The sequence below is a fragment of the Diabrotica virgifera genome, chromosome 8, assembly GCF_917563875.1.
Source record: "Diabrotica virgifera virgifera chromosome 8, PGI_DIABVI_V3a".
In the NCBI taxonomy this organism is placed as follows: Eukaryota; Metazoa; Arthropoda; class Insecta; order Coleoptera; family Chrysomelidae; genus Diabrotica; species Diabrotica virgifera.
The window spans coordinates 75,133,398-75,155,841 of record NC_065450.1 but is presented as its reverse complement, the minus strand read 5'-3'; the positions used below and the strand labels follow the sequence as shown (position 1 = coordinate 75,155,841).

The following is a 22,444-nucleotide window of genomic DNA, read 5'->3' as shown; positions in this document are numbered from 1 at the left end:
ACTGTGTTCATTTTCCGTTCCTGTGTTGTCTGTTTTAGGATCCTCAGGATCAGGGAGGGGAAGGATTTAGAAGGATCAGGGGGAAGACCGATGAATGTCTATCTGGAAGCATTTTCGGTAAAATGAGAAACAAAGTTACATATTCATTGTTTTTCCCACTTGCGTCCAATCTTGTGACGTGTTTTTAAGACGATTCTCATCGTTATTTTCCCTTGGCCATTCATAGGTTGGCAGTACTCTTTCTAAGCTAACAGATTGCACAAAAATCGCAAAATAGTCAAAAATTGACATTCATCGTTTTTTCCTCTGACCTTTCATTTTTATTTTCTATTAGTATTACTCCTATTGAGCAACTAGGTCCATTTTCCATTGGAATTTACCACGCTGAACAGACGGGTTGGTGAATTGCGAATTTTAGTCGGTAATCCCTCTTGTCTTCTTTGCAACATCCACCTGGCTTGCAATTTTTAGAAGCCGTTGAGGTGTTATCGGGAAAATGGTCCCATAAGTTTTTAATTTGATATTATTTTAAATATTTTTAAATATTTTATTAGGTTGAAAATTTTGACTTTTATTGTTAATATCCTTCATATGACTATTTTTCAAAAATTCAGACATTATGTCATCTGAATAATTGTCCTGTGTTTTTGTTTATCTAGAAACTTCTTTTAGGAAACTTGTATCTCTAATGCCCTAATTTTGATAATGCCCTTATAATAAATAACAAAAAACTGAAAAATGTGAGGCAGTTTTATAAAAAAGAACAAATTTGTGCAGTTTCTAGAATTTAAAATATTTTTATTATGCCCTTGTCATATACAAAATTAACCAATTCGGAAACAACCTTTCAGTACTGATTTGTTAACGGCGTCCATGATGACCATTACCATTACCATTTTGTTGTCCATTACCATTAGTGTGGCCATTTCCGTTCTGTTGTCCGTTCCCATTTTGGTGACCATTCTGTCCTTGATTTTGCAGATGGGCTGGAACGGTACGTGAACGACCTCGTTCTTGAGGTGAAGGCGAACGTTGAGGAGGATTAGGGTCATAATTTTTCGCCTCGACAGATTCCATCAGATACAGTGAAATGCAGGCAAAGCAAATCATCAAACAAATTAATTTGTTACCCTAAAAAAATATTTAAATAATTTGGTTAATAATCTACCTTGGATTAATATTTAATATTGAGATATATTTGCTTTATATACCAGGAAGAACAAATGAAGAACGGATATGAACACATATTCTGTACTAAACAAATACACCTAGCAGCAAAAAACCATTGGAAGGTAAAATGACCAAATTATAAAAACAAAAACCATAATGGTGGACAACAAAGACAGAAAACCAAATAAAAAAAGAAGAAAGCGTGCCAAAATTGGCTGATCACAGAAGAACAACAAGACAGAAGTGCATAGAGCAGGTAGACTTACGGGAAAAAAAGAATTAAAAAGCAGAAAACCCCAATTTCGGCAAAAAATGTAAAGATATTAATAGCAAATGCAAGGGAGGCATAAAAAACGATGATCGACTTCAGACAACATACATATGAAAGTGAAAAACACTAGTTGCGCAGATATACATATATCTGAAAACAAAATAAGAAATTCGCTGACAAGGGTTAAAAGTAACAGAGCAAATGGCACTGCAGACATACCTACAAAACTACTGAAACACGATGCTTCGGCCTTAACAAGAATAACAAAGTGGCTATCAAAGCGGACAATAGAATATGCAGTTTATTTAAGACGATAAAGGGCTACTAGAGGGCTGCTCCAGATTTCCTAACCTGTTCAAAATATTCCTGGAATAAACCCTGAAAACCAGTAAGGAACGAATATCTAGATACCCTAAGTTTTGCTGACGACCAAATAGGCTTCAGTTTTATGATGAGAAAACTGGAATAGGATTATACAAAGAATGGAATGGAAATAAATCAAAAGAAAACTGAATACTTAACTACGGAGAATACAGAAATAAAACAGCTGGGAATAGACGAAGGTAAACAAATCAAAGAAACAGACAAGTACAAGTATTTAGGTTTCATAATAATATCAAACAAAGGAACAAAGGAAGAAGGTATAAAAAATAGATTAAGACAAACAAGATACTGCATACAAAAATTGAAACCGGTGCGGTGGTATAGGAACATCAATATAAAAATAAAAAGAAGAATATATAATACCATGACAAGAAGTATTCTTGTTTATGGGTGTGAAAATTGGACAATAAATAAGAAAACCAAAAACAAAATAAGAGCAGCAAAAATGGAATTCCTAAGGAGAAGCTTCAGAGTAACAAGAAGAGATAGAATAAATAACATAGAGCTTAAGAAAAGAATGGGACTGAACTCAGAGATAATAGATTACATCGAACAGAAGAGATTAACCTGGCACGGGATTGTCAGAAGAGCAGACAAAAATCGTTGGATAAATAGAATAGCAGAGTGGAGCCCGATAGGACGAAGAAAGAGAGGCAGACCCCGAAGATCTTTCAGAGATGAAGTGGGCGAAGCAATGGAAAGAAAAAAATTTGCAGAAAGGAGACTGGCAAAACAAAAGGAACTGGAGAGAAGGGTTGAGTGAAAGAATGCTGTAAAAACTGTGGAAATCCTTAATATATATAAGAAGTGGCGATTAGGATGTGGTAAACGGCAAACAAAAAAAAAAAAGAGGAAAATGACGTGGCTCCGAAATGTGACAAATTGGAAAGGGATTAACGACATACAATCTCTGATATATATTGCAAGAAACAGAGAGTTAATGGAAAATGTGACGGCTAACATCCTTTAGTTGATTTGAATCCGAAGAAGAAGAAGAAACGGCAAACAGAACAAATACTGCGTATTGCCACGGATATATACGTAAAAATATAATTCCATTTTTAGTGGTTCAAAAAGACTAAATATTTAATTATTATAATTATAAATTAATTATAAAAAATAAATAATAATTTAATTATAATTATAATAAATATGATTATAATTAAATATTTATTATAAAAAGACGATAAAATGACAACGAAACTATTTTGTGATACGGATAATTAAAAAAATATGCTATTAATGATGCCAGGATTATGTTTAACTAAAAATATACAATAATATGAATTAAGAAAAATATATCACATTGTACACATTTTCCTATAAAAATTAGGACACCATTTGTTATACGTACCATCATTTTTCAAAAATATTTGCTAAATTCTTTTCTACTATAAAATACGAGTATATGACATGTGTAACTCAACTAGGTCTTCCCTTTCTGTCGCAATCCTTTATATACAAATCCTTTAATGATATTTCGGTTATTTTTAGGATCTGTAAGATATAATTAAAATATAATTGGGATATTTATAAAATTATGAATTTATGTATATCGATTTATGCACTTCGTATTTACTATGTATTTTATGTATATAAATTCATTTTAATTGGTACACTGGTGTAATGGACGCTTTACAATGATAACGGTGCATTTTTTTATAATATATTATAATATTTTACTCTCATAATTAATTTTCCCATTTAAATATCAAGCATCCCCTTCGCTGCGGATGACGTCGAAAGACGTCATTCGCTTGAACGTCATCCGCACTTGGTTCTGCACCATAGTTCATTTACTTTACTTTGTCACTTAGTTCAGAGCGCGCAAACCAGCACTCTAATCGACGATTTCGCCTATTATTAGAGGCTTATCAGAGAATGCATGGGTTTCTACCTCTGACTTAAGTAAAAATCACCCAGTTTATTAGTCCCGGCATTGCAACTAACGTGATGGTAGTAGGTGCCCAGCAGCATCTGCTAAATATAGATTTCACAACTAAAGTTACCCAAACCATAAACCAAAAACCAAACCATCAACGATGGTTCATTCGCCATAGCCACATTTCTGGATGTGCAGAAGGCTTTCGATTAGGTCTGGCACGACGGACTTGTTCGGAAACTTCTGGACATCGGGCTACCATTACAATTCACCAAAATTGTACACTCATACCTCCACAACCGAACTGTCAGAGTGAAAATAAGCGATCAAAAGTCCACCCCTTTCACTCCACAAGCTGGAGTTCCCCAGGGTTCAGTCCTAGCACCGCTGTTGTACATCATCTACAACAGCGACATCACCAATCAAAATATCCCAGGCACTCGGCTGTTTCTGTACGCAGACGATACGGCTCTGCTCACAACAACCTCTCGATACAACCCAAGACTCATCCATAGAAGAGCCCAGGCTCTGTTGGACGGGGTCGGAGAATGGTGTTGTAAGTGGAGAGTCACGCTGAACGCGAACAAAACAACAACAATTGTGTTTCGCCTCCCTTCTGTGTCACATAGAATCATAATTAATGAAGACGACCAATATCCATTGAGACTGTTGGGAGAAAGGCTTGTTGTTGGCCCGACTGCGACCTATTTGGGAGTACTGTTCACCAGGACTCTTAACTGGGACGCAGATCTAAAGGCAACTTTAGATAGGGTAAGGAACAGGGCCAGACTTCTCAACCCTCTCTCTGGACGAATTGGCAAGACACATAAGAAGACTCTCATTCACACTTACAAGACCTTTATTCGACCAGTAATAGAATACAAGTCATGTCTCTACACTCTTTGCTCAAGAGCAAAACAAGAGAGGTTGTTGCGAGCGGAACGTAGAATCTTGCGTGTTTGCAACTACGAGCACTGGAGATATCCCTCAAACGAAATCCATAACATTTCAAACATCCCCAAAATCACCGAGAGAATAAACTCTCTGAACAGGAACTTCACAATCAAAGTAATCAACGATCCCCCCTCCGACACACAAGAAACTCTCAAATGTTCCTGTTCATCTTCCGGCCACGTACTCTACCGAAAGCCCAAACACAAAAAGATTCATTTACCGTCCGCTCTATTGCAAACATGCATTGACGAACTCCCGGTAGAGTACGAAAACATCCTCGAGGCTACCCCGTTAGCCTTCCGTACCCACCTTTAACATCTCCTCTTCCCTACCCCGAACAGGGAGAAGTTGGTTTTTTGCGGTTTCCCAACTTCATTGCACAATTATACCTGTTCGTCCCAAGAAAATAGCCGCAACTATTTTCTCCACTCGAACGCACACTGTCCACGCCGCGCTCAAAGCCACCTCCTGACCGCCGACGAGGGACGAAGGTTCGCCTGTCGTTGTACAATGGTTTCTAGGGAGACTGGTCGAGAGCAAAGCACGGACAGTACACATAAATGTCTATGGAACCAACAACAATCCATCAAACTTTCTTCTCTGTTGACTTCTAGCCTTCTGGAGACACCACCGTCCGGCATAACCCAGGATCCAAAAACACCAGGATACGGCGCTTGCCCCAGTGTGTTTTTCGGACTGTTTGCTTTTGCTGCCAACATTATACATTCACTACAAACCCTGAAGAGGACAAAATCCTAAACGGGGACAATCATTGATCGCATTTCCACATAGCATTATATCTATACACGCAAATCAAACAATGATAGTAGATCTGCTAAATAAAAGTAAAAGTAACTGAATAAAAATGGTATACATTTGAAGGGTCAGGAAGAAGAACGATCAATGTCTATCTGAAAGCATTTTTGCTAAAATGAGAAACAAAGTTACATATTCATTGTTTTCCCCCTTGCGTCCAATCTTGTGACGTGATTTTAAGACGATTCTCATCGTTATTTTCCCTTGGCCATTCACAGGTTGACAGTACTATTTATATGCTAACAGATTGCACAAAAATCGCAAAATAGTCAAAAATAGACGTTCATCGATTTTCCCTCTGACCCTTCATTTTTATTTTCTATTAGTACTACTCCTATTGAGTAACTAGGTCCATTTTCTATTGGAATTTACCACGCTGAACAGACGGGGTGGTGAATTGCAAATTTTAGCTGGCAATTCCCTCTTGTCTTCTTTGCAGCATCCATCTGGCTTGCAATTTTTAGAAGCAGTGGAGGTGCTACCAGGAAAATGGTCCAATAAGTTTTCAATTTAATATTATTTTAAATATTTTTAAATATTTTATTGGGTTAAAAACTTTGACTTTTATTGTTAATATCTTTCATATGATTATTTTAAAAAAATTCAGACATTATGCCATCTGAATTGTCCTGTGTTTTTGTTTATTTAGAAACTTCTTTTAGGAAACTTGTACCTAAGTCACCCTAATTTTGATAATGCACTAATAATAAATATCAAAAAACTGAAAAATGTGAGGTAGTTTTACAAAAAAGAACAAATTCGTGAAGTTTGTAAAATATAGAATATTTTTATTATACCCTTTTCATATACAAAATTAACAAATTCACAAACGAACTTTCAGTACTGTTTGGTTAATGGCGTCCGTTTTGATGTCCATTTTGACCATTTTGTTGGCCATTTTGTTGTCCGTTTCCATTTTGCTGACCATTCTGTCCTTGATTTTGCAGATGGGCTGGAACGGTACGTGAACGACCTCTTTCTACAGGTGAAGGTGAACGAGGAGGAGTATTGGGGTCATAATTTTTGCCTTCGACAGATTCCATCAGATATAGTGAAATGCAGGCAAAGCAAATCATCAAAACAATCAATTTGGTAGCCTGAAAAAATTATTTAGATAAGTTTGCATTCCTTATTATTTTTAATAATATTTAGTATGTTGTCAAATAAAACTTATAATTAAAATACAAGATAGTAGAAGACAATTCAGTCATTCAGTGGTTCAAAAAGAAAGAAACAAAGCATAGCGATGAACACATGGATTATAAATAGACAATAAAATGAAGAAAAATTTTTTATATACCCTTCAGTTCGCAGACGACCAAGTAATTTGTGCAAATGATAAGGATGATTTGGAATATATGGCGTGCAAACTAAAGGAAGAATATGAAAAATGGAGTCTACACGGAAGTTACAGTTACTTAGGAGTACTCTTCAACAATGAAGGAACAGATGATGACATTCCAAAAAATAAAGCCAGAAGAAAAATTAAATCGTTAAACGAAACATTGTGGTGTAAAGATATTGGAGAACAACGAAAGGTAACAATTTTTAATACGTTGATAAAAAGCACATTGATGTAGGGTTCTGAATTGTGGAGGATTAGAAAACATCAAAAGAGAAAAGTAGAGGCTACGGTGATGGACGCACATAGACGATTAATCAGAACATTAAAGTTGGGGAGGTTTCGAAATGAACTAATAAGGGAATTAATGGGTGTAACAAAAACAATTGCTGACTGCATAGAGGAGAAACTATAATTGACCTGGTACGGGTACGTTCAAAGGATGAGCGAGGAAAGACTCCCTTAAAAGACAATGAGATGGGTATTTAGAGCAAAACGAACGCTGTTTTACATATATTATTATTATCAATGTCATGATTGTCTTTGTCTAAAAATATGAAATGTAAAGAATATTAATTGTGAATCATGTATAAAGATATTGGAATGTAACAGAACTCAAAAAGATGTTGTAAACCTATTTATTATACATACCATTATTGCTTCAAAAATTGCTGAATTATCTTTACTCTAGTATGAACAACTTGCAAGTGAAATATGCTCCAAATGTCTGTACTAGTCCTTTATATATCTTTATTTTTTGATTACGTAGTTGTTATGTTAGATATTAAAAGGATATTCCGGTTATTAGTCCATTCACCCACGGTAAAATATTGCAAAATCTCCAAATTTTAAAAAACCGCTTGGATTGATATGAAATTTGGCGCAGTAAGTAAAATAACTCAAAAGGTAAGTATTTTATCGAAAATAACATCCTTAGCAAAAATATAGCTTATAAAAAAGTGAAAAAAATGTTGAATGTGAGGTCTTTCGACCCATAGAAGCAGAGTTTTATCTAGCTAAAGAAAAATAGGTTTGGTGGTCTTTTTACTCCCGTTTATTGATAAAAACTAATAAGCATCCCAAATGAAATGAATCGTTACTGCCTCACAAGTTGCTTTACTCGTGTATGTATTGTTTATATTATTTTAAAATTTTATCTGTTCAAAGTGCTTACTCTTAAAAGAGCTCGGATATTTGCGAAAAACCGTCTATAAAAAACGTGTTTTTTGTTGAAAAATGAAAATATTTAATCGCAAATAACTCAAAAAGTATTGACTTAGTCAAGAAATGCTATAGAACAAAAGTTGTTTAGAATTAGATAGTTTATCCACGTTCGGACTTGTTTTGAACGCATATTTTTTCTCCCCAAGAAGGGGTGAGACTCACTTTCAGGGCAAAAGTACACATCGGCACAATATTATCATTTATTTCTTTGACATATGAGTATGTGTAGTGTATGTTTGTATGTATATTTGTGTATGCCAAATTTCGTGTCATTTTTTAAAATTTATAGCTAAATCCGTGAGTAAATGGTCTATATCTTATTTGGACATCAAAAAAATATTTCCTTTGTAAATTAAAAGTTAATTGGGAAATTTATAAAATTATGTAATTATATAGAACAGTGATTTTTAAAATAATCATGATTATAAAATAATACACAAGTTTTTAATAACATATTAATTTAATTATTTTATTAATTTGGCATTTAGACCAGAGAACTAAGGATTTTCCCGTGACATCCGTTGATACAGGTATCTATGGACTGCTTTGGGTAAATTTAGTTACAACAATATCCAATATAAAAATTATGCAAAAGTTCAAACGTACTTTTTCACTTATAAACAATATATAAACAATATATAAACAATTAAAAGCCGCTTTTTGATTTTAAATATTAAAGGTGGAGCCCGGTAAGCTATATGGAAAGGTGATACAATTTTGCTGAAGAAGCATAGAAAATTCTTTAAAATGAGTGTTTGAAAAGTTATTTTTGTTAGTTTGTTGCTTAGTTATTGGAAAAATAGCTCTAAAAGTTGATTTTTTGAAAATTAATAACTTTTCTAAAAATACACAAAAAACTTTAATGTCACGTGAGTTTAGCAACAATGCCACAAGTATTCAGCTATTAAAATTTCAAGAAGTTTCACTTAATAGTTATTGCAAAATTGAAATTATTTATCCCAAAAAGCTTTTATCTATGGCGTATTATGCGTAAACTATTAAGTCTACATAAATTCTGAAGACATGAAATCAGAGAGAAAGGTACGTTTTATCAAATTAGATCAGTTTTTGATTAAAAAGTAAAAATAATAAATATAAAATAATTTTGAAAAAGTAGTGTTATTTTAAGCTTATTAACAATTAAAATATCTCAGACGCATTAGCATGTAGGAAGTTAAATTTTTATTTGGCACATTGGTATTCTTTTACGCACTGAAACAAAAATATAATGCCATACGACCCTTAAAACTCGAGTTAGCCAATTTTTTTACAAAAATTCACCGGGGCTTTGTTTATAAACATGAGAAAATTTAAAAAGCAACATTTAAACGTCTGAAAGATCATGTTTATACAAAAAAAAAAAAAAAATCAAAACGATCCTTGGAAAAATGAGCCGTCCATGATGTGCCAAAATGAAGGGTTTAAAAGTAAAGCGATTCTTTCCCTCTTGATTTTATTATCAAAAACTTAATTCACAACTACACATTTATAAAAGTCGCAATACCTCCGGTTGTAATCAACGAAAATTGATGTCCTTTTTGAAGTGAATACTTCTCATCGCTTGATATGGAAATTTGTCGCCAAATACTAAATTCTTCGTGACGCGAGTGGTAAGCTTACAGTATACCGTATATACATATGTATTTACAGTGCCTCCATAAAGTGACGCATACATTCATTATTTTGTAAACCAGCGACTTTAAGGAAAAATCCCGAATCAGGTCGATTTTTATGTTTGAATTTCGATTTTCTGACATATATATATCATACTAGTGACGTCATCTACCTGGACGTGATGACGTAATCGATGGTTTTTTTAAATGAGAATACGGGTCATGCAATAGCTCATTTGAAAGTATATTCAATTCTCTATTCAATAGTATAAACATTAACATAATTATTTATACAGGGTGTTCAAAAAAATTTGAATTAAATTAATTGAGTCAAAAAAGAATATACGTAATTTATTTAATTAAAAATACGTTTTCCGGTTATAAGAAAACAGAAAAAAATGTTTATTTGACAAATAAATATTGTTTTTTGCTTAAATTCAATGTTAAAGCTTTCACTCACTTGCCTCTTGCCCTCTTGGAAGTTTGAACATTTCGATTTAGCGAAAATCAATTTTTATTTTTCAAACAATTTTTTTTTCTGTTTTCTGACAGCAGTAAAATGTATTTATAATTAAATAAATTGCATACATTCTTCTTTTTGTGTCAATTAATTTTATTAAAACAAATTTTTTTGACACCCTTTATAAATAATTATGTTAATGTTTATATTAGTGAATAGAGAATTTCATACTCTTTCAAATGAGCTATCATATTACCCCTATTCTCATTTAAAAAAATCATCAATTACGTCATCGAGCCCATATTGATGACGTCACTAGTATGATATATATGCCAAAAAATCGTAATTTAAAAATAAAAATCGACCGGTTTCGGGATTTTTCTTCGTCGTTTCACGAAATAATGAATTTATGCGTTACTTTATGGACGCACTGTATATTACATCGTAATATACACTTATTTAACTTACGTGCGATACATGTTTTTATGGTAAAACTACATAAATATATATTCCAAATTTTCTATGATTGGCTGGCTTCGGGGTCGTTTCAACACTATAGGGGTAATTTTTTTTTAAAATGTTTTTAAAAAATATATAGGTTGTTAGTGAATTAGCCTGACAAACTTTAAGTGGTAATTCTACATAAAAATTAATGACAGTTTGCTCTATAAGGGTATGTCCGCAAATGTTTCGTTTTCGAGATACGGAGTGTCGGAATTAGCCTTACAAACTGACGATTTATTTATCGCTCTAAATCCGGTTGAGGTATGTAAATGAAATTTGGTGGATTTTAAGACATAGTTATTGCGCATTTTTTGACAGTGAAAGTGAAATATGTCAGTGGAGTACTATTTTTTTTCCTTAAAAAATTTCAGATATAAAATTCTTCATTGTATTTTAAAAAACGCGCAATAACTACGTCTTAAAATCCACCAAATTTTATTTGCATACCTCAACCAGTTTTAGAGCAATAAAGAAAACGTCGGTTTGTAAGAAGAATTTCAACATCCCACATCTCGGAAACGAAGCATTTGCGGACATATTTTTATCGAGCAAACTGTCATTATTTTTCATGTAGTATGTCCCCTTAAAGTATGTCATACTTATTTACTAACACCCTGTATATATCTACACATGTTTTTATTATAAAATTACGTATAGACTCCGAATTTTATATTATTGGTTGGGGCTTGGGTTCGGTGTGGTTGCAACCCTTTGGGGTTCATTTGTTTTCTTTTTTTAAATCTAATGCGAAACATGTTTTTATACTAAAACTAAATCATGTAGATTCCGCAGATTTAATTATTGGGCTGGTTTGGCGGCACTGACTTGGTTTGGGGTCATTTCAAACCTCCTAGAAAGGTTGATTTATTCAGTTTTTTCAAAAAATAACGTATGATAAATATTTTTATGGTAAAACTAAGTGTAGGCTACTAATTTTCTATGATTGGTTCGCGTAAGGGGCGGATGCGGTTTCAATCACTGAAGGGGTTTCCCCTGGAGGCTATATTTAGATTTACAATAAAACATGTGTTGAACATTATTTTTGGGAAAACTGAACAAATCAACCTGTGTAGTTCAAAAACCACAATTAAGCCCGTGAAGAATTAAAAATTCGGAATCTTTATTTAGTTTTAGTATAAAAGACTGTGTCGTACAATAATTTTCGAAAAAACTGACCAAATCAACCCCAAAGGGTTTAAACCACCTCGATCCGAACCAATGATATAAAATTCGGAATCTATACTTAGTTTTACCATAAAATACGTATCGCATTTTATTTTTTGGAAAAACTAAATAAATCTACCCCTATAGGGTTAAAATTACCCCAAACCCAGCAAATACCGCCAAACCACCACACTAATTTAAAATTCGGAATCTACATGATTTAGTTTTAGTATAAAAACATGTTTCTCACTAGATTAAAAAAAAACAGAACAAATCAATCCTAAAGGGTTGAAACCACCCCGAACCGAAACAATGATATGAAATTCGGAAACTCTGCTTAGTTTTACCACGTATTTTTTGGAAAAACTGGATAAATCGACACCCTATAAGGTTGAAATTACCCCAAACCCAGCAAATACCGCCAAACCACCCTACTAATTTAAAATTTGGCATCTACATGATTTAGTTTTAGTATAAAAACGTGTTTCGCACTAGATTAAGAAAAACATAACAAATCAACTCCAAAGGGTGGAAACCACCCCGAACCGAACCAATGATGTAAAATTCGGAATCTATACTTAGTTTTACCATAAAAATACGTATATCATTTTACTTTTTGGAAAAACTAAATAAATCTACCCCTATAAGGTTGAAATGATCCTAAGCCCAGCAAACACCGCCAAACTACCCCACTAATTTGAAATTAGAAATCTATATGGTTTAGTTTTAGTATAAAAACAGTCTGTTTGGCACTAGATTAAAAAAAAAACAGAACAAATCAAGCCCAAAGGTTTGAAACCACCCCGAACCGAACCGATGATATAAAATTAAGAGTCTATACTTAGTTTTACCATAAAAACATGTGACGCACTCTACTTTTTCTAAACTGAACAAATCAACCCCAATGGGTTGAAACCACCCCCATCCCAACCAATAATATAAAATTTGGAATCTATACTTACTTACTAAAAAAAATTTAAAATCACCCCTATAGTGTTGAAACTACCCCGAAGCTAGCCAATGATAGAAAATTTAGATTCTATATTTAGTTTTACCATAAAAGCATGTGTCGCACTTTATTTTTAAGAAAACTTAATAAATCACCCCTCTAGAGTTGAAACGACCTAAACCCAGTTAATTATTTAAATTTCGGGATCTATAGTTGAAATCACCCTGAAACCAGTCAAACAGTAGAAAATTCAGGATCAAGTTTACTATGAAAGTATAATATACGGTATAACACCTGCCGACATAGGGGAGATGCCAACTGGTGATTTGTCCGCCTTCCTGGAAATGGCAGAATGGATAATGAACTAAGGACGACAACCCCCTGGGAGAATGTACAATGGGTCAAAGTGCTGTGGGACTTGACTCACCCTCCCTACTCTACAGATACAGATGTATACGGTATGGTATACCGCAAGCTTACCACTCGTGTCATGATTTTTGAATGACGCCAAATACAAATTTAGTATTTGTAGTTAAATTTCCATACCAACTGATAAGAAGTATTCACTGCAAAAAGAACATCAATTTTGGTTGGAAAGAACCGGAGGTATTGCGTCTTTTATAAATGTGTAGTTGTGAATTAAATTTTTGATAATCAAATTTAGAGGGTAAGAATCGCTTTACTTTTAACCCTTCACTTTTGGCGCATCATGGACGGCTCATTTTTACAAGAATCGTTTTCAATGTTTTTTTATATAAACGTGATCTTTCAGTCGTTTCAATGTTTATTTTAAAATTTTCTAATGTTTATAAACAAGGCCCTGGGGAAATTTTGAAAAAAATTAGCTAACTCGGGTTTTAAGGGTCGTAGGATATTATATTTTTGTTTCAGTTTGTATAAGAATACCAACACGTCGAATAAAAATAAATTAACTTCCTACATGTTAATGCGTCTGAGTTATTTTAATTGTTTATAAGCTTAAAATAACACTATTATCAAAATTATTTTACATTTGTTATAAACTTTTTAATCAAGAAATGATCTAGTTTGATAAAATGAGCCTTTCTTTTTGATTTGATGTCTTCAGAAATTATGTGGACCTAATAGTTTACGCATAGTAATACCGTAGATAAAAGCTTTTTGGGATAAACAATTTCAATTTTGCAATAACTATTAAGTGAAACTTCTTGAAATTTTAACAGCCGAATACCTGTAATATTGTTTTCCACCTACCTCTACCGAAAGTATACTTTTCCGGACCTGATTGTAGGGAGCAAAGTTGTACTTTTCCTAGGGAGGAAAATATTTTTCTTCCCTAGGGAGGAAAAGTAAAAGTGACGTCATGGTATTTCATTCATGAAATATAACTTATTGACGCTCTGTACAATATCTATTTTCTATTACGTAAGTATCTATACATTTTAACGTTTATTTATAAACACCCTGTGTTTTGCAGAATGGTAAAAAACAGTAAATTGTTATTTTGATTTAACAATGTTTACATTAATAATTTGACTTATATTTGACAGTTGACAGTTATATTGTACCTACTTGTTAGTTTTAGTTTTAATAAATTTTGTTGGTTAGTTACATAAATAAATTAAGTAAAAATGAAAAATGACTTGTTATTAATTTGAGGAAGGTGGAAAAACCATGTGTATAACATGGGAGTAAAGTGCCTTTTCCTCCCTTGAATGATTACTTCATTCTCGGGAGGAAAAGTAGCACTTTCCTCCCTTGTTATACAAACAGCTATTCTATACTTACGCGAAATTGAAGATTTTTGTGTATTTTTAGAAAAGTTATTAATCATTTTCAAAAAATCAACTTATGAAGCTTCCAATAACTAAGCAACAAATTAACAAAAATATCTTTGCAAACACTAATTTTAAAGAGCTTTCTTCGCTTCTTCAATAAAATTGTATTACCTTTCCGTAAAACATACCGGTCTCCACCTTTAATATTTACAATCAAATAGCGATGTTTAACTGTTTATAGTATATTGTTTATAAGATAAAATGTACGTTTGATCTTTTGCATAATTTTTATATTGGATATTGTTGTTACCAAATTTACCCAAAGCAGTTCTTAGATACCTGTATCAACGGGTGTCACGAAAGAGGCCATTTAATTGCTAATTTCTCTGGTCTAATTGACATTGTATATTCTACATAAATTCATTGTATAAATCTATATACATTGTAAAAATGAATACCATTTTTATTCAGTTGCAATGCGAAGCCAAAATTATCTTAATTGTCACTTAGTTCAGAGAGTGCAAACCAGCACTTTAATCGACGATTTCGCCTATTATTAGAGGGTCATCAGAGAATGCATGGGTTGCTATCTCTGACTTAAGTTAAAATCCCCCAGTCTATTAGTCCACGCATTGCAACTAACGTGAGGGTAGTAGGCGCCTAGCGGTATCTGCCAAATAAAAGTTAAAGCAACTAAATAAAAATGGTATACATTTGAAGGGTCAGGGGAAAGATCGATGAATGTCTATCTGGAAGCATTTTCGGTAAAATGAGAAATAAAGTTACATATTCATTGCTTTTCCCCCTTGCGTTCAATTTTGTGACGTGTTTTTAAGACGATTCTCATCGTTATTTTCCCTTGACCATTCACAGGTTGATAGTACTATTTCTAATCTAACAGATTGCACAAAAATTGCAAAATAGTCAAAAATTGACATTCATCGTTTTTCCCTCTGACCCTTCATTTTTATTTTCTCCTATTGAGTAACTAGGTCCATTTCCCATTGGAATTTACAACGCTGAACCAGACGGGGTGGTGAATTGCGAATTTTAGTTGGTAATCCCTCTTGTTTTCTTTGCAACATCCACCTTGCTTGCAATTTTTAGAAGCCGTGGAGGTGTTATCGGGAAAATGGTCCAATAAGTTTTTAATTTGATATTATTTTAAATATTTTTAAATATTTTATTAGTTTGAAAATTTTGACTTTTATTGTTAATATTTTTCATATGACTGTTTTTAAATAATTCAGACATTATGTCATCTGAATATTTGTCCTGTGTTTTTGTTGACATAGAAACTTCTTTTAGGAAACTTATATACACCTCTATTACCGTAATTTTGATAATGCATTAATAATAAATAACAAAAAACTGAAAAATGTGAGGTAGTTTTATAAAAAAGAACAAATTTGTGCAGTTTCTAGAATTTAGAATATTTTTATTATGCCCTTGTCATATACAAAATCAACCAATTCAGAAAAGACCTTTCAGTACTGATTTGTTAACGGCGTCCATGATGATGTCCATTACCATTTTGTTGTCCATTACCATTCGTGTGGCCATTTCCGTTCTGTTGTCCGTTCCCATTTTGTTGACCATTCCCATTCTGTCCTTGATTTTGCAGATGGGCTGGAACGGTACGTGAACGACCTCGTTCTTGAGGTGAAGGCGAACGTTGAGGAGGATTGGGGTCATAATTTTTCGCCTCGACAGATTCCATCAGATACAGTGAAATGCAGGCAAAGCAAATCATCAAACAAATTAATTTGTTACCCTACAAAATATTTAAATAATCTGGTTAATACTCTACCTTGGATTAATATTTAATATTGATATATATTTTCTTTATAAATTGAGAAGAGAATCAAAAACGAAAAATATATAAGGAAAAACAGATAATTAAGAACGGTATGAATACATATTCTGTACTAAAAAAATACACCTAGTAGCAGAAAACCATTGAAGGGAAAATGACTAAATAAATTATAAAAACAAAAAACATAATGGTGGACAACAAAGACAGAAAACCAAATAAATAAAAAGAAGAAAGCTTGCCAAAAGTGGCTGACCACAGAAGATCATGAAGACAGAAGTGTATAGAGCAGGCAGATTTATGAAAAAAAAAGAAGAATTAGAGAACAGGAAAACCCAATTTTGGCAAAACAAATGTAAAGATATTAACAGCAAATGCAAGGGAGTCATGAAAACGTTGAGGAACTTCAGACAAAATACATATGAAAGTTAAAAACAGTAGTTGCAGATATATATCTGAAAACGAAATAAGAAATTCGCTAAAAAGGGTGAAAAGGAACAGAGCAAATGGCACTGGAGACATACCTACAAAACTACTAAAATACGATGAAAAATAACAATGTAGTTGTCAAAACGGGCAATAGAATATGCAGTCCATTTAAGACGATAAAGAGACTACTACAGGGCTGCTCTACTTCCCCTACCCTGTTTAAAATATTCCTGCAAAAAAAACCTTGAAACCGTGGAAAAGAAAGTGCGAAGAAATGGGTATATAAGTGAGGAACGAATATCTAGATACCCTAAGTTTTGCTGACGAGCAAATAGTTGTCGCACAAGATAAGATGGTCTAAGATTTATGATGAGAAAACTGGAATAGGAATATACAAGGAATGGGATGGAAATAAACCAAATGAAATCTGTATACCTAACAACGGACAATAAATAAATAAAACAGCTGGAAATAGACGAAGGTAACAAATCAAAGGAACAGACAAGTACAAGTATTTGCGTTTCATAATAATATCAAACAAAGGAACAACGGAAGAAGATATAAAAAATAAACTGCGACAAATAAGAGACTCCATACGAAAATTGAAACTGGTGCAGTGGGATAAGAAAATCAGAATAAAAATAAAAAGAATAATATATAATACCATGACAAGAAGTATCCTCACTTAGGGGTGTGAAAATTGTGCAAAAAGAAGAAAACCAAAAACAAAATAAGGGCAGCAAAAATGGAATTCCTAAGGAGAAGCTGCAGAGTAACAAGAAGAAATAGAATAAATAACATAGAGCTTAAGAAAAGAATGGGACTGAACTCAGAGATAATAGATTACATCGAACAGAAGAGATTAACCTGGCACGGGATTGTCAGAAGAGCAGACCAAAATCGTTGGTTAAATAAAATAATAGAATGAAGCCAGATAGGAAGAAGGAAGGGACGCAGACCCCGAAGATATTTCAGAGATGAAGTGGACGAAGCAGTGGAAAAAAGAAATCTGGCAAAACAACAAGGACTAGAGAGATCGGTTGAGTGAAGGATTACTGTGGAAATCTGTGGAATGAAGACCAAGAGCCCAAGAGAAGATAAACGTAGGAAGGCTGCCTACACGTTGAATAGATGATATCGGGGGATTAGTAAAATTGGCAACAATCAGCATAAAACCGTGAAGTGTGGAAACAATTGCGGAGACCAAGAGACCAAGAAAAGGTAAACGCCGTAAAGCAAGGCCGCATATACGAAGGACAGATGATATCAGGCAGATTAGTAAAAACTGGGATTAATCGGCACAAAACCGTGTGCAAAAAAGTGTGGAACAATTATTGGAGACCTGTGTCTAGCAGTGGACGTAAATTGGTTGAATGAAAATAAAGGAAGTGACGATTGGGATGTGGTAAACGGCAAACAGAATATTCTGCCTAATTCCACGGATACGTACGTAAGTAAAAATTAAATTCGATCTTTAGTGGTTCAAAAAGACTAATTATAATTAATTATAAAAAGTTATCCACTCAGCTAATTATATGCATTGACGAATAAACACCGCATATACTTTTAGGTCTATTCAACAAGGTATATATAACAGGAGTAATAAACCCAGGATTGGTTCCTGTCCACCGTTTGTAACACTACTAAATTCAGTACATGCGATAGAATGCTCCCAGTACAGAACAATTTCCTCAACCCGGGAGCAGTCGCGCCGTTAGAAAAAATCTCACATTTTATTTTTTTCGTGATAACTCGATGAAAAATTTTGCAACATAATTTTCCACTTGTAAGTGCCTCGAGGAAGATTGTAGTATTGTGTGGGAATTTTTTTAAATTTTTTTTTAGTTTTTTTATTTTTTTTGTCGAATTTATGGCTTTGGTGAGAACCAATTAGTTTTAAAATTGTTAGAAATAGACATTTTTAACATAACAAGTAAGTGAAAATATTATAAAATAGAAAATTGTTTTAAATTCGTATTTAAATTCGTATTGTGAGATTTTTACGCGCGACTACTTACGTGACAGAAGTGACAGAAGCGACTGCTCCCGGGTTAATAAGCCACACACTTGATATTCCTCAAAATATTACGTGGAAGACTATACAAAAAATAGAAGAATATATAGATGACACTCAGTTCGGATTCAGATGAGGACTAGGAACGAGAGAGGCTCTGTTCGCTTTTAACGTTCTCGCTCAAAGATGACCAGATGTGAACCACGATATCTATGTCTGCTTTATAGATTACCAAAAGGCTTTTGATAGAGTACGACATCAGAAACTGGTAGAACTTTTAAAATAAAAGAATGTGGACAGTCGAGATATACGGGTTATTTTCAATCTGAACTGGAATCAAAAAGCAAAGGTTAAAATCGAAAATTTTGAAACAGAAACCACAGAAATCAAAAGAGGTATTAGACAGGGTTGCGTGTTGTCTCCAATGTTGTTCAATCTGAATAGCGAAGCTATTTTTAAGGAAGCAATATCAAAGGAAGAACAGGGTATATCAATAAATGGAACACATCTTGAACAACATGAGATTCGCAGACGACACCGCTATATTATCGTGGGTTTCGCACCTTCCAATGAAGATGTTCTTCAAATGATGAATTCGGAACGTCTGCTCAGAAGCATCATAAAGAGGAGAAAAACAGAATACTTCGACCATATAATTCGAGGAACTAGATACCATCTGCTTCGCCTTATAATACAAGGAAAAGTGCAGGGAAATGGATGGATTGGTCGAAAGAAACTTTCATGGCTACGTAATTTAGACAATGGTGTGGCTCCACAGTAGAAGAATTATTTCGCACAGCAGCCAATAGAGAAGGTTTCAGGAAATTGTAAACATGATGAAGATCAACGTTTGAATAGAGACACGGCGCCGAAAGAAGAAGAAACCGCTCTTTGTGCAGACAGTCTAGAAGCACTGCAACGATTAGTAAATATATTACACCAAGTCAGTATAAAAGATGGACTACAAATGAACGTTAGGAAAACCAAGTTCTTGATTATTTCTAAGCAACATACAGTCGGAAGGCTAGATATCGGGGGAAAACAAGAAGAAAGAGTGAATAGCTACGAATATCTGGGAACCTGGGTCAATGAAAACAATGAACAAGCTAGAGAAATCAGGACCTGCATTGAAATTGCAACAAAAGCATTTATAAAAAAGAAAAAATGTTTGTTAATCGAGACTTTCCTCTGGAGCTAAGGATAAGATCCACAAGATACTACATGTTCTTGACTTTGTTGTATGGAATGGAAAGCCGGACCTTAAATGCAGACAATATAAAAAAGTTAGAATCATTTTTGAGATGTGGTGCTATAGAAGGATTTTGAAAATACCATGGATCCAAAGAGTTACAAATGTAGAAGTAGAAGGCTACAAAAGAATTCTGAGGTGATAAAGAACATCAAAACAATAAAGCTGGAATATTTAGACCACATTACCAGAGGTGCGAAGGGAAAGCTAAGGTACCAGGGAAGGCGAAGCAAAGATATATAAAATAGCCAAACAGAGAGCAAAGAATGCAAGAGATTTTAATCAGATTAGATGTATCCGAGATGAAAATAATAAAATACTAATTCACGAAAAGGATGCCAAAAAGAGATGGAGAAATTATTTTGACAGTCTATTAAATGAAGAATTTGACAGACAGCCTGTGGAGTTAACGGAGACAATAACAGCAATGGTTACCAGAATAACAAACGAGTAAGTGGCTCAAGTGCTTCAAAAAATAAAGAAAGAAAAAGCAGTCGGACCAGATGATATTCCTGGGGAAGTATGGAGAGCATTGGGAGAGACAGGAACAAGTTGGCTAGCAGGTCTATTTAATAGAATTATGGAAGTTGGACAAATGCCAGACGAATGGAGAAGCTGTATATTAGTACCTGTCTACAAAAACAAGGGAGACATACAACAATGCACAAACTACAGGGCTATAAAACTACTTAGCCACTCCACGAAAATATGGGAGAGAGTAATTGATAGACGGATACGTGAAGAAACGGAAATATCCTATAATCAATTTGGCTTTATGCAGGGCAGATCAACAACAGATGCAATTTTCATTGTAAGGCAACTGATGGAAAATACAGGAATAAAGAGACCAACGCTCATATGGTATTCATTGATCTTGAGAAAGCATATGATAGAGTTCCTCGAGAGGTTCTGTGGTGGGCACTCAATAAGAAAGGAGTCCCTGGCGAATATGTAAAGATTGTGAGAGATATGTATGAGGGAGTAACAACTAGTGTTAGGACAGGTGTGGGAGAGACTGATTAATTTCAGGTGACAGTAGGATTGCACCAAGACTCGGTGCTTAGTCCTTATTTATTCTCATTAGTTTTGGACCAGATAACAGCGAATCTACAGGGTAGTATTCCATGGTGCCTAATGTATGCTGATGATGTAGTGTTAATAGGAAATAGTGAAAGAGATTTAGAACAAAAACTGGAACAGTGGAGACAAGCTCTGGACGATAAAGGTTTAAAACTTAGTAGGACACAAACAGAGTATTTGGAATGTTTATTTAAAGATGAAGTTACTACACATAAAATGGTATCCTTGGATGGTGAAATGATTGTGAAAAGTAATAGTTTTAAGTACCTAGGATCGGTATTACAGAGTAATGGAGAAATAGATGGAGATGCATGCAGTAGAATTGGGGCTGGATGGATGAAGTGGAAAGAAGTGAGTGGTGTGTTGTGTGACAGAAAAATTCCAATGAAGCTGAAGGGAAAATTCTATAAAACAGCCATAAGGCCCGCTATGATGCACGGAACTGAATGTTGGGCAGTGAAAAAGAAAGAGGAACAACGAATGCATGTGGCGGAAATGAGAATGCTTAGATGGATGAGTGGAGTGACAAAGAAGGCTAAAATTAGGAATGAGTATATTAGGGAAAGTCTAGGTGTGGCACCAATTGATGCCAAAATTAGAGAGCATAGGTTAAGATGGTTTGGTCATGTTCAACGTCGAGACGTTAATCACCCAATACGAAGAATAGCTGAAGTGCAGATTCCTGGAAGGAGTAGAAGAGGAAGACCAAAGAAAACCGGGGGAAGACGATAAGGCAGGACATGTTGGTAAAGGGGATTAACATTGATATGATCCAAGATATAATTGTGTGGAGAAATGCAATTAGGGAAGCAGACCCCGCATAGGGATAAGGCAAAGAGAATGATGATTACCAGAGGTGCGAAATATGAGATATGAAGCTCATAATGCAAGGTAAAATTATGGGTAAACGATCCATAGGCAGAAGAAGAATTTCCTGACTGAGAAACTTGAGGGAGTGGTATAGTTGCAGCTCAGTAGATCTTTTCAGAGCAGCCGGCAATAAGGTACGGATAGCTGTGGTGATAGCCAACCTCCGATACGAGAAGAAACTAGAAGAAAAAGAATAATTAAAAAAAATATGATATTATTAATGCCAGGATTATGTTTACCTAAAAATATACAATATGAATTACGAAAAAATACATTAAAATATTTTACACATGTTACTATAAAAATTAAGACACTATTTGCTCTACGTACCATCATTTTTTTTAAGTAATGGCTAAATTCTTGTCCACGATAAAATACGAGTATATGACAAGTGTGCAACTCAACTAGGTCTCACCTTTCTGTCGCAGTCCTTTATATACAAATCTTTTAATGATATTTCGGTTATTTTTATGACGTAAAAAATATAATTAAAATATAA

The 22,444-nt window shown here is 34.0% G+C and overlaps 1 protein-coding gene across 3 annotated transcripts; it reads right to left on the bottom strand.

The window, feature by feature from the left end:
• Positions 1 to 777: 777 nt before the first annotated feature.
• LOC126889798 (uncharacterized) lies at positions 778 to 22,347 on the bottom strand. 3 transcript variants are annotated; one of them, XM_050658436.1, is made up of 2 exons: positions 22,276 to 22,344; positions 778 to 1,131 (listed from the first exon to the last, which is right to left on the bottom strand). In XM_050658436.1, the coding sequence occupies exons 1-2, from the start codon at positions 22,279 to 22,281 to the stop codon at positions 862 to 864; spliced, it is 276 nt and encodes a 91-aa protein (XP_050514393.1). In that variant the 5' UTR covers positions 22,282 to 22,344; the 3' UTR covers positions 778 to 861. The 3 variants fall into 3 exon arrangements, with proteins under 3 accessions (XP_050514393.1, XP_050514392.1, XP_050514391.1); XM_050658435.1 differs by lacking the exon at positions 22,276 to 22,344 and adding an exon at positions 3,180 to 3,315; XM_050658434.1 differs by lacking the exon at positions 778 to 1,131 and adding an exon at positions 15,899 to 16,264 and having other exon boundaries at positions 22,276 to 22,347.
• Between the last annotated feature and the right edge of the window lie 97 nt (positions 22,348 to 22,444).